Source organism: Schistosoma mansoni, chromosome 3 (genome assembly GCF_000237925.1).
Source record: "Schistosoma mansoni strain Puerto Rico chromosome 3, complete genome".
Classification (NCBI taxonomy): domain Eukaryota; kingdom Metazoa; phylum Platyhelminthes; class Trematoda; order Strigeidida; family Schistosomatidae; genus Schistosoma; species Schistosoma mansoni.
This window is the reverse complement of record NC_031497.1, coordinates 4,527,817-4,540,831: the sequence shown is the minus strand read 5'-3', so window position 1 is coordinate 4,540,831 and position 13,015 is coordinate 4,527,817. Positions and strand designations below refer to the sequence as shown.

Below are 13,015 nucleotides of genomic sequence, written 5' to 3'. Positions count from 1 at the left end.
TTAGGGATTACCTCGTGATGCAGTTTGGTGATTTTTTTAATGCATATACGATCCACTTCTAACGTCTTTTCTTAATTTACTCCTACGCTCGAAGCTGGTTTGTCCTCTCCCATAAAACGCTGTTGCTGATAGTATCCGGTCAGTGAATGTTAAGTATTTCGCATAAACAACTGTTTATGAATACTTGTACCTTCTTGACGATGGATGTGGTAGTTCTCCACGTTTCAGCTCCATGTAGTAGAAATGTCTTGACGTTCGTATTGAAGATTCTCACTTTGAAGTTAGTTGACAGATATTCAGATATTCCAGATATTCACCAGCTGTACGAATGCGGCCCTTGATTTGCCAATCATCGCCTTTATATCTGCATCCGATCCTCCTTGTTTATCGATGATGCTTCCCAGGTACGTGAATGTTTCCACCTCTTCCAGAGTTTCGCCAACGAGTGTGATTGGGTTGTTATTCTCCGTGTTGTATTTGAGAATCTTGCTTTTTCCTTTGTGTATGTTGAGGCCTATTGATGCAGAGGCTGCTGCTACATTTGCTGTCTTCGTTTGTATTTGTTGGTGTGTATGAGATAGTAATATATATATACATACATATATTTCCACAGAGAAAAGAAAATTACCAAAAAAATGTATTTATGAACTGTAGTCACTCTTCAATCAATTATTTATAATTGACAAATAATTTCTATGTGAACATTAAAAACACAAAGTTCAAAGAAAGGATCTCTTTCCAAAGAATTTATTATCAGGCTGTACAATCATATATATATATATGAAAGTTTTTTTGTCAAGGTACTATACGATTGTATAGCTTGATAATAAATTCGTTGAAACGAGATCCTTACGTTGAACTTTATGTTTTTAATTATTTATAATTATACAAATTGTGAAATATAACCTTTATATAAGAATATTGAATACTTACTGTTGTGTAGGTTGACTGTTTTAGTCATTACGCAAATTATATTCTCAATGATAGCTTTAATTAAAGTAACAAAAGTCTTCGAAATTACACGAATTAATATTATCCCATTATATCTTATCGGCTGTAAAATGTCTAATGTGATAATAATAACAGTTAGAATTCATAATACAAACTAATGATAGTTCAAATCGACTCATACTTCTTATATTAATGTAAAATCTAGTCATAAAAATTAAAACAGATAAAGTTTTACTTAATAATAATAAACAATACCAAGTGAATTTAAACTTCATCCCATTGTACGAGCAAGTGGCTAACAGGACTCAGTAGCTGAGTGAATAACGCGATGGCGTTTGAAGCGAAAGGTACTGTGTTCGAGTCCTAGAGTGAACATCATTTCCGAGATGCAGGTACATCCAGCTGACGAGTCTGAAGTAGGACGAAACGCGCTTCCTGGATTCCACTGCTAGCTATTATCCATCTTTTCTTATAATAATAAAAGTAAGTTGGTAAATGACTATCAAACAAACTAATTGGAATAAAATAACTTAATGAATTTTAATTAATAAATATTTCAAAAATAAGATTGTAATACATTTCATTATTGTTAGCTTTACAAGAGCAATGAAAGATTTACTAAAGTATATTCCTTTTGTATATATGGGCCAAACTGCTAACACTATAAGACAGTAGGCTTTATAGTAAGAATCGAAGGTAGATTTTATTTTTAAGAAATATCTTTAAAGTTTATGATTTGTTGTGGTTAGTATTCGATATTATCCCTAAATTTCGTATATTGTTCTTCCTGATAAAGTGTTACTAGATAACATCCCCAATGGTGTATAAATCAGAAGACAAATACAAGGTGTTGATTAGGTTTATTATTGCACCACGCACAGGTCACCAAAACCATAAGTACATGAAACAACAATGAAAGGCTAGTGCCGAAAAGCAAGCGAGCGGATGAGTGTGCGAATGAGCGTGCGAGTCAAATGAATAGGATTAAAATATATATGTATAGATGTAAGGAAGTGGGAGAATCATCGAATCAATTAAGTGACTAACACTAAAGTGACTAACACAATAAATATATGCGTACGTGGTAAGCAATGCTCAAACATACATATTCATACAAGCGCAACAATAATAAAGATACAACAATATAGATAAATTGTTATTGTACGAATGTCTCTGTCCGACGAAATAAATAACCAAAAGGGCTTGACCAAGTTGATTGTGAACAAACTCAAATATACCTGAGCTGCTATAGATTATATCCATTTTGATTTCATTCTCTATTAACTATGTGCAAAACTTAAAACTATTTTTATTAGTTATATTGGTAATTTAATCTATGATTGTTTGATAATTCACTAAAAGAAATAGAATTGTTTATATTTTGATTTACTTTAACAGAATCAAGGAGATTTTGGTGGAACTAAAGTTTTAAGTACTTTAATCATTACCAAAACTTATCGATCACATCAAAATACAATTTACCAATGTCTTGTTAATCATACAGGAATGAATAAACCTGTTCTGAGTGAGCATAGATTACAGATCTTATGTAAGTTATATTTGAAATTGTATTTATAATAATTTAATATATTTCTAGTGAAATTCCTTGTTACAGTTTGGATTGACTTTACAGCTTAATTGTCATAGTGATTCCTAATGGTTGTTCATCTCGTAATATTAGATAATAACCATCTGTAAAATAATCAATCAGCACTACTAATATTCGTTTAAGATTATTTAGCTAATCATTTAGTGATTTCATATTTAAAGTTGAAAGCCTCTTTTAAGAAATACCATGTCCTCGATTCTTCATATATTGTGGTTTTTGTAATCTATTTAATATAAATATGAGTGTCGTTACTATCAAATTACCGATGATATAAACTTTTGAAGTGAAATATTCACCTTCACTTTGAACTATACCTATATAAGATTGTAAAATCTTTTTAGTACATGTGGTTCATTAATTTGTTTACAATATGTATAACTTATTCTTGCTAGATCCTCCATCAATTCATATCATCAGTCTTCCAAATCAACCAATTGCAAGACAATCTGTTATATTATTCTGTCAAGCTATTGGAGGAAATCCTTCAAATGACTTGACATATGCATGGTTTGTAGCTAAATCAACGCAATTTTCTAGTCTATTAAAACAAGATGACGACACTCAATTAAATGATGACCAATATGAAGAAGATACAGATAATTCATTGAATCTGTCAAGCCTAAAAAATCACTTTATATCTTCATCACTCGTAACACAAAGGCCAGAATTTGACAGTATGATACAACTGAGTGGATATCATGATTCACAATTAAATTTAACCAATATTAAATTGTCTCAAGCTGGATGGTATGGCTGTGAAGTATCTGGAATCGGTGGAAGTTCTCATGCATTACATCATCTTGATTTATATTGTAAGTTTTCTTTTTCAAAAATGAACAAATTTTGTTATTAGTTATCTCAAAGTTTCTTAGTTAGAAAAAAATGGTTTTGACAGATTTTGTCCCTTAACACAAAAACTGGTCTTCGTCTATCCATAATAAAAACATTTTCTGATTTCCCAATTTCAATTTTTAACGCCGAGATGAATTCAATTAAGGATCTTGTTACCGATTATTCAAAGTTTCACAGAATACAATACGAATATATCAAGTTTGTTTATTTAAGAATTTAGATTATGTACGTTTCTATAGAGAACAATTCACATGATACTATACAAACAAATTAAATTGTTTTTCAAATGGGACACTAATCAATCTAACATTGTATGCATATGCATTCCACTTACTCATTTATGAATGTATTTTATACTATGATGAATGTGCCAACAGAAATGTATGCTTGTTATGAAGCGAATCCAAAGTACCAGCTGTTCAATACTCTCTTAAAACTGCTATTCAAATAACCATCAAACGTGAATGGTTGGTTGAAGTTAGACATTAACACCATTGGATACCAACTTAGTGGTCTGGAGGTTAAGCTTTCGCGTGAGATCAAAGATCCTAAGTTCGAATCCCTAGTGTGGGTTTGTGGATGCGCACTGTTGAGGATTCCCATTCTAGGACTAAACGTCCATTTAGTGCTTCCAGGTTTTCAATGGTAGTCTAACATTTATCGGTCCATGATTTCAATGGAAATATCAAACGGTTTACTTTATGTTTATAACGTTTCGGAGTGATGGACAGGACTAATGGCTTGAATGAATAACTTTAGCAAAGTTATATTTTCTCTACTTAATAGTATGATTACAAAGCCTTCATTTATGTCCCGGATACTTAGATCCTGATAATGTTGTCTATGATAACAATGAATAATGTCTAAATAAACTATGTAAAACGAAACAGCATAAACCTTCATTTTCAAATATTACTTTTACCGACAAATGTTAAGCACTGACGGTGGAAAAATTTATAGTATACATTTTTAAATGATTTCACCTAGACCGTTTCTCAGATGCGATGTATCTTTCATTCACAGTGATTTTTAGGTTTCAACATTCGTATTTTTCTATTATTTATGAACCTTATAAACGAGAATTCTAGAATTTTTTTATATCTGTAGTTATCCTGTGCATCACAATGTGTGCTAAATATTTATCAGTTTATGGCATCATAGGAATTTTTCATATTCTATATGCTTTATAGTGTTCTCAAGCGTGTTTCATATGCAATTCTCTTCGTCTATATGCAAAGTGGTTGTGAAACACTGCCTATAAAGTTAGAAGACACAAGCAGGCTGCAAGTATTCGATCATAAGTGCTTATTATGTAATATCTTTGAGGAAATTCATAATTCTTCGTATATCACTCATCCTAATAACCGTTACTAGATAAAACTTAATGGTATATAAATTTCGAAAAACAATACAAAATGTTGACTACAGTTTATTGTTGTACAGCGTAGATCACAAGGTCACAAGCATACAAAGCGGATACAAATAGTAATGCGAATGACACTGAATGAGAGCGAGCTAATAAAGAGATGGATGGATTGATTAGATTTAAGGCGCATATGTATATAGGAAAGCATGAAGCGTTATCAAGCGATTTAAGCTAGCAAGAGGGATATGTGTGTAGTCTGTAACATGTGATCAAGCTAACATGCTCACACACATGATAATAATAATTCAAAGACATAGACAAATTATTACTGTTCGAAAGACACTGTTAGAAAAGTTAATTGAAGGGTTTGGATAAATTAGACTCAAGTGTAGATGAGGTGCTATATACCTTCAAAGTACTGCAAAATTAAGGTGAAACTACCGAGTGAGCAATATTGAGGTACTAAAGTACTAGGTAAAAAGGGTGATTCCACTGTTGGGACCATAGGTCCTAATAAGCTGAGGTAATTGAAAGACAAGATATGTATGTCTGGCCGTTCAATACCTCAACATTCACTTTTGGCCGACAATGAAGTACATTGAAAATGAGCTAGAAATGAGCAGAACAATAAGTAGTATTAGCCCATGAAGTTATTCGCTGTTGCTCTGGACCGCATCGGAACGTTTAGGTTTCTTGTCTAGAACGCACTTGCTTATGTATTATTCTGAAATTTTGAAAGAGTACATTTTTCTATTAGTAAAATACTAATTATAAGTTGAATCGCCTGCTGTATTGATGAGTTATAGAAACATAATAACACCAAAATGTGTAGAATTTGATGAGAAAAACCTATACAGATGGTACAAAAATAGAGTACATATTTAGTACGTTTACTCCAAGGGCTTACCACTCAACAATACACAATATATATGGAGGATTTCTTTAAATTGATTTCAAACCATTCTAAATAAGATACGTGGCTGAATATAAGTCTCAATCTAAATATGTCCACTTATGCATTTTATATTGAGTTAAGTTTTTCATCATAGTTCTACCATGACTCTACACTAGAAAATTTTCAGCAATCAGAACGCTAAAATTTTATTCTCTATCTAGTACCTAGTCACCATAATTTTCTTTTCATCTCTTTACATTGCATTTTCTCCCGGTCTCATCACCATTCACTGAATAGTTGTGCTTATGTTTATTACTGACAGTTAAATCCTGATTTTTTAACAATATGGTCAATATAGATTTTCGCCTAAGATAAATATGGATAAATTTCCAATTTTGATATGTCTGATATACATTTTAAAATGCTTCAAAATTTTTAGATCAACCCGTGATGAATAGACGCACACAAACTCATGTTATGGTGCAACTAGGTGAATCTGTAACTTTAGCTCTATATGTGGATGCCAATCCACCTTGGGCAGAAGCTGAATGGTTTCAGATAAACACTTTTAAGGATGAAGCTGGAAAAATGCACAATTCTGAGCAATATGTTGAACCACAAGCTTATTTCGAACCACCACAAATAAATTATGGTTATCCACAATCGTATGATTCATGGCCTCGTGTTAGAAGAACAATATTTAATCGTTTTGAGTCGCATTTGTCAACATCGGATTTTTCTGGAGAACAAAATTTACGTCAGTCTATTGGGCAGAGGAAAAATATTTTTGCTTCCAGTGGTACTGGCCTCTATGGTAACCTTACATTTTTCCTCAGGTTCACAGAAGTCAAATCTGTTGATTTTGGTACTTACGTTTGTCAAGTTCGTCATCAGTTAGGTGTGAAAGAATTCACATTTCACTTGATAAAAAAGGCTGGTAAGTGCTTTGTTTAAAAATCGTCGAACAGTTTAACTTTCTACTACTTCACTTACTTTGATTAAAAAAATGGTAGTTTGTCTATAATTCTGACAATGATAAAGAGCTTAATCGAAGTCTCAACTTTCGTATTCCGGAAATGTCTCTCCAATCAAAGTTATGAAGACGTATCTTGGTTAACTTCTCTATCATATTTAGGTCGTGAATAGTAACAGACCTGAAAGTATAGTAATTTACTCTTGAGCATTAGGAAGCTATGTAAATATATCACAAACAATGAAGAAGAATGTGATTTCATTATTCACTTAGACAGAAAAAAATACGTGAGGCTGAATGAAACATTTAATATCTCTCCATCTTATCATCACTGACAGGCTAACTAAAATCAATACGTTCACTTGGTATTGTTTGCTTGTATCTTCCCATTGTTGTTTAGGACTGCAATTGATCAGTCTCTTGTTTGCATATGTGAATACCAACTCTGGGATGCAGGTACATCCAGCTGACGAGTCCTAAATAGGACGAAACGCGCATCATGGATTCTACTGATAGCCACTATCCATCTTTGTTTATAAAATTAATAAGAATGTTATGATTAAAATAGTGTTAATAAGCTATGTAATTACACTTCTTAAAAAAGTACAAAAAAGGTAACTAAAAATGCTGATGGAAGAAAATGTAAATGCCAAACTGCACAGATTTTTAGATTTCTGTCTAATCTGATGTAAATCGTTCACCGGGATAGATTTAAACTGATAATCAGACTACTTTAAACGTTGGTTATTAAAATCATCTAAGATTTTAAATGCAACAGGTAGGGTTCTGTTCGTTAATTTTATTAATCATCATTACAAGATGATGTGTTAATGACATGCGATACATAAATATTTAAATGTCACTCATATCGATTGGAAAATATTATGTATCATTACACAATGAATATAAAACTATTTACCTTAGTCTTTTTTTTTAGTATAGATATTCCATAATTTTTGAGCTGATAGGCAATATTCTACTTTGTTCCAACTGAAAAGTCATGTTTGTATAGCTAAAGAGGTTCCAGTCAGCCATAATAATTGGTCAAAGGATATCTTTAGTGAAATTTATCTGAAATTAATCAGAACTAAGTAATACTTATGACGATATATGCTGACCAGTTAATTTTCAATAAAAATGGAGTTTTACGTTTTTTCATAACTGTCTTGAAATTAACTCAGAAGTCTTGCCTTCCTTATCTGTATAGGGGCTGAAGTTATAACAGAAGAATCCATTGAAGTTATTCATCATGGACCAACCACAAGTATCTTATTTAGTCCTCCACTGAAATCTTCTCTTATGAAACTTATCCTTCGAGTCTGCCGACGTGATGCTTTCTTAGGTAATCACAAACAAATAGATAAACAATCTGTAAGTAAGCAGCACTTCAAACGGGATATTCCACAACAAAAAGTATCAATTACTTCAAAAAATGTTTCGAACCAAAATGATGTTGCAAGTCGATTGGATAGTTCACAGATTTCGGCTAATTCTAGAACTGTTGGTTGTGAAGATTACCAGGTTGCCAAGCCTTGGTTAGGAAAGATGGAAATACATTTATCCGATGCAGTTCAGTTGTATAATTTTCGATTTCTTCTATTTCAAGGTACAAAACTTCTACAAGAAACATCTCCTGTATTATGGCAACCAGGTATGTTACATAAAATTATTATTCTATCAACATCTAATACCGAATCTATTATGTAAGGATGATTGATTAGATAGGAAATGATAAATTCAACAGCATGCTTTTTTGACTCATCAATTTAGATAGCAAGCATTCTCCTCCTCCTTGTGAAATAAAAAGTTTACGGGTTTAAAGTGTTTTTCACAACCAGATGCTGATTACCATGTGTCGCACAATCCATCAGTTATACGGCTTGCTAATAAGATCAAATGATTGAGTATTTCTAGGTCACTGTATAAATCATGTTTATCCGATCTGAATACTAGTGATCATATCAATAACAAAATTTAGACTTTATGGAGAAAGTTATATCTAACTTTCTAAAATTGAAAACTTAGTACTCGAAATCAACTGGTTGTCAATACCATTCAAGAAGGTATAGTTTGAAATTAATACGAAAGGCAAATAAATAAAAATTTATGGTAAACATTCTAGTGTATCACATTTTCTGAACTGATCATCGAAACAATATACAGGCCTCTAATAACCAGTGAACTTGTTAGAAATTACTTTCAGTAAATGCTCATTAGAAATCCAACGTAAAACAGAGGGTATTAACAAGTGACCATTTTCGATCTTGAATATATATACAACGTAGGGGACACATTTTTGTAAAGTGATTTACTAATACAAGGACACGTAACGTTTTGATAGTTTAAGATTCATTCATGGAGAAACATGATATAGACCATTTAGATTTAGAAGGAAACCTGACTTACAAAAGGGATATCTCCCTTCGAAATCAGGTAGTTACTCAAAAACTAAGCAAGACACTCAACAAAAAAAGAAATCGAACACAACGAAACCTACAAAATATACCAATAACGTACAAAATCATCAGGAGGAATTGGGTTTGTGAAATGGTATCTGATATTTTCTAGAAGAGATAATAAAAGCCTACAATTAAACCATTCCCCTCAAAAAGCATCCACCTGAACTACAAATCTTCGTTTTCACTTCATTATTACATAACTTCAGTTTTACCATATATCAGCAGTTAACTATCAAAAGTTGTACACCTTGTTTCCAGATATTTGTTTTAAATTATGACATTCTTGAAATTCTAATTAACAAATTAATGAGCAAAATGGATAGTGGCTAGCAGTGGAATCCAGGACGCACGTTTCGTCCTATTTCAGACTCGTCAGCTAGATGTACCTGCATCTCACAGTTGATGTTCACTCTGGGACTCGAACCCAGTGCCTTTCACTTCAAACGCTATTACATTATCCACTCAGCTACTGATTCCTGATAACCACTTGTTTGTGCAATGGGGTGAAGTTTGAATTCACTTAGTATTGTTTGTTTGTATCTTCCCATTGATGCTTAGGACTGCAACTGGTCAGTCTCTTATTGACATATCGCCTTAATTCACAAGCATTATAAGCAAAGATGGATATGTTATGTTGTTATTTTCTTTTCAATTATAGAAATATCTAAAACGCGAGGTGTATTCAATAAATCCTTGTTAGCATTAGCAGCAAGTGGTGGTTGTGCACTAGTAATTGTATTTCTTATCACAATAATTATAATCTATTCATGCTATGGTCGAAATAAACATGGTAAGCTTTTTTTTCATAATGAAGTACTATTCAAGCAATTATTGTTATCATCTCATAAAGATAATATTATTTATCCCAACTGCATTCATCTATTATAATTATAATATTGAGAGACTGCTCTTGGCTTTCTTTTTTTTCTCAATTTAAGTCCTTATCTCTATTAACTTGGGATTATTTTATTAAAATTACAAATGACCATGACGTCAATAAGCAGAACTCCATTGTAGATAGAGTTTATTGTGGTTCCAAAGACAAGATGAATGGTAAAACTAATGAATATAATTAAGATAATTATATCAAACATGCATACTATTAGTGACACAATCAGATTCATAGTGTTTATGTTATCACTTCCAATAAAGAAACAAGATTCAAGAAACCGTTAAATGTCTTCGTGAGCAAAATAATAAGCATATAATTAAAGTAGAAGTTCTATCTTGATTTCATAATTTAACAATCATAAAACTTATGTTTAATACAGGGTTTGATAATGGCTGGTAATAAATTCGACTAACAGATAAAGAACTAAATAAAGTTAAAGATACTTGACTCAAAAGTTATCCGTACTCATAATAATAGCATATAATGAGATGTGAAAGTATGGATTAGCAAAGCAAGCGAAGTATTCCTACAGTTGAAGAACATATGGAACTCAAGACAACTGTTAATCAATATCAAAATCAGAATCTACAATACAGACGTTAAAACAGTGCTACTATACGGAACTGAAGAGGAAATTGGGAAAACGTGTTTCAAATGGATAGAAGATACACTGTAGAAATAACCAAACTGCATCACGAAGCAAGCACCAAATTGGAATCTTGAAGGGAAACGAAAAAGAGGAACGCCGAAGAACATACTGCTCCAAGAATTGAAAGCAGACATGAAAAGGATGAATAGCATCTGAAAACAACCGGAAATGATTTCCCAGAACAGAATTGGATGGAGAATGCTGTTGGGTGGCCTATGCTCCTTCATGAGGGTTAACATGCGTAAATAAGTTTTCAAATAATACATAAGCTCATTAAAATAGTAAGGCATAATTTTAATATTATTCGCATTAGAAAAAGCGAGTATTCCACTTGAATAGCTTAATATGCACCTAATCGTTGGTAAAAACAGACGTAAATTATTTATATTTGCCTCAAGCTTTTATTATTAAAAACCTTGAGGCATAAAACTGAAAAATATAACACCTATTTCGCTTCCTCTCACTTGATCTTAATGACCAGGGATCTAGCTTAATTTCAGTAGATCGTTCTTATACTCTAAAGGAGCTAAAATAGGCCGTTGTCACCCTAACTTTCATTGTCCTGTAAAAATTTGCTACTAAATTACATTGAGAAACGATGTTATCGAAACTATTTGAATTTTTTAACTAACTTGAATCGACTCATTAACTACAATTTATTTGTCTAAATTATAGATCAGATGATAAGGGAAATCTAAAATAAGGTCATTATTGTTATATCTTGTGGCCGAGTGGATGCCCAGTTAATGTGTGACTTGATGAGACCGCCAATCAGGAGCAGCGAATTATAGATTGGAACAGTGACACACGAAACCCGTACGAGCAGTCTAGAGTGCTAATCGATCCTGCTTCTGCCTAGCCCAACCAGTTAAGTCCAAAAACACCAATGACAGCCTCTATGGTATGAATCATTATTCACAAACGTACTGGGTTTATATACCAACCAAACAGACCACATCGCACCATAAAATAGAAAATAACATTTGTACAAGATTTAGCCAAATGTGGCTGTGAATAGGGTGTAAAGTAATCAATAAACTGATGATAACTCAAAAATCATATAATAATAGTTCAAAGGTCAAAATAAAGCTAATGATAAGAGGAACACTAGTATGATTAAGTTAGTTACTTAACAATTATACAATAGGAAATATACACATTATATTGGTCCACAAATAGTCCTCAAAAGTTACCATTCACAATTCTCTTCGGGATACAACAATTATCATATTGAGTTTCCTGTAAATATAAATGAGCTAATCTATCACTGGCCAATAAGCTGTGGTATGGATAAAATTTACATTACGAACACTTCCATAGTTCATAACTAAAAAAGGTTAATCAATTTGTGATAACCTCTTATCATCAATATAGGGTTGTAGAGATTGATCAGTTTTGATTGAAATCATGAATTGATCAATGTTAGACAACCATATTTCCAGATCTTCAATAGTAGTTTAACATTGATCAATTCATGATCTCAATCAAAACCCTATTATCACTTATATTCTTTATTAGTACATAAGATGTTTACTAATCTTTCCATATGTATTTACTTGAAATAATTTCTTTAATGAATTTCGTCACATATGAAAATCAGATAGAATTGTAACTACATATGTTTCATGGTTTTGGTTAACTATATCTCGAGAAAAAACTAAGTATAATAGGTTTCATTACTTCTATTTGACAAATTTGATAAACAGTTTACATAGCATTCACAATTAATGGTTTACCCAATTTCATACCTTAATTTACAAATGAAAAGATATTGAGCAAATATACTCAATCACTGATAATATCAATAACATGTTTATCAGAAGGGGTTTTGTGGATATTATAGTTAGACATTAACACCGTTGGATTCCAGTCAGCTCAGTGGTCTAATGATTAAGCGCTCGCACGAGAAACTGATAGGTCCTGGGTTCGAATCTCGCGAGGCGGGATCGTGGATGTGCACTGCTGGGGAGTCCAATAATACGATGAAACGGCTGTCAAGCAGTGCTTCCAGGTTTTCCATGGTGGTCTAGCTTCAATTGATTCATGATCTCAACTATTAAAATAACATCTTTATTAAATCTAGTTAAAATTTAAGCTTATTTAAGTTTATCCACTTATTATCATCATTTAAAGTGTAATATAATATCTTTATTTTCCGCCTACAGATTCATTAAAATTTTGGAATATTAAAAAGTAAGTAATTATTAATAGAAAAAAGCTTATTTATTTAGTTAATTTATGTTATACTTCAGTTATGTAGGTGTATATTCATGTGAATAAAATTACTTTACGATTTTGAGATGGTGGAGAAGATTTGTAGCTCAGGCGAGTGATTTTGGTGGAGTTTTGTTCTCTGAGCTGGATGGTTT

General features: G+C 32.1%; 1 protein-coding gene across 1 annotated transcript in view; it reads left to right on the top strand.

Moving 5' to 3' along the window:
- Positions 1–13,015, top strand: part of Smp_175510 (hypothetical protein) — a gene marked incomplete at both ends in the record, with an annotated part of 62,970 nt that overhangs the window by 35,063 nt on the left and 14,892 nt on the right. The window contains 6 exons of the mRNA XM_018798966.1: positions 2,350–2,476; positions 2,953–3,372; positions 6,113–6,610; positions 7,854–8,297; positions 9,764–9,895; positions 12,812–12,839. Coding sequence (XP_018650802.1) covers positions 2,350–2,476; positions 2,953–3,372; positions 6,113–6,610; positions 7,854–8,297; positions 9,764–9,895; positions 12,812–12,839 — 1,649 coding nt within the window. The remainder of the gene's footprint in view (positions 1–2,349; positions 2,477–2,952; positions 3,373–6,112; positions 6,611–7,853; positions 8,298–9,763; positions 9,896–12,811; positions 12,840–13,015) is intronic.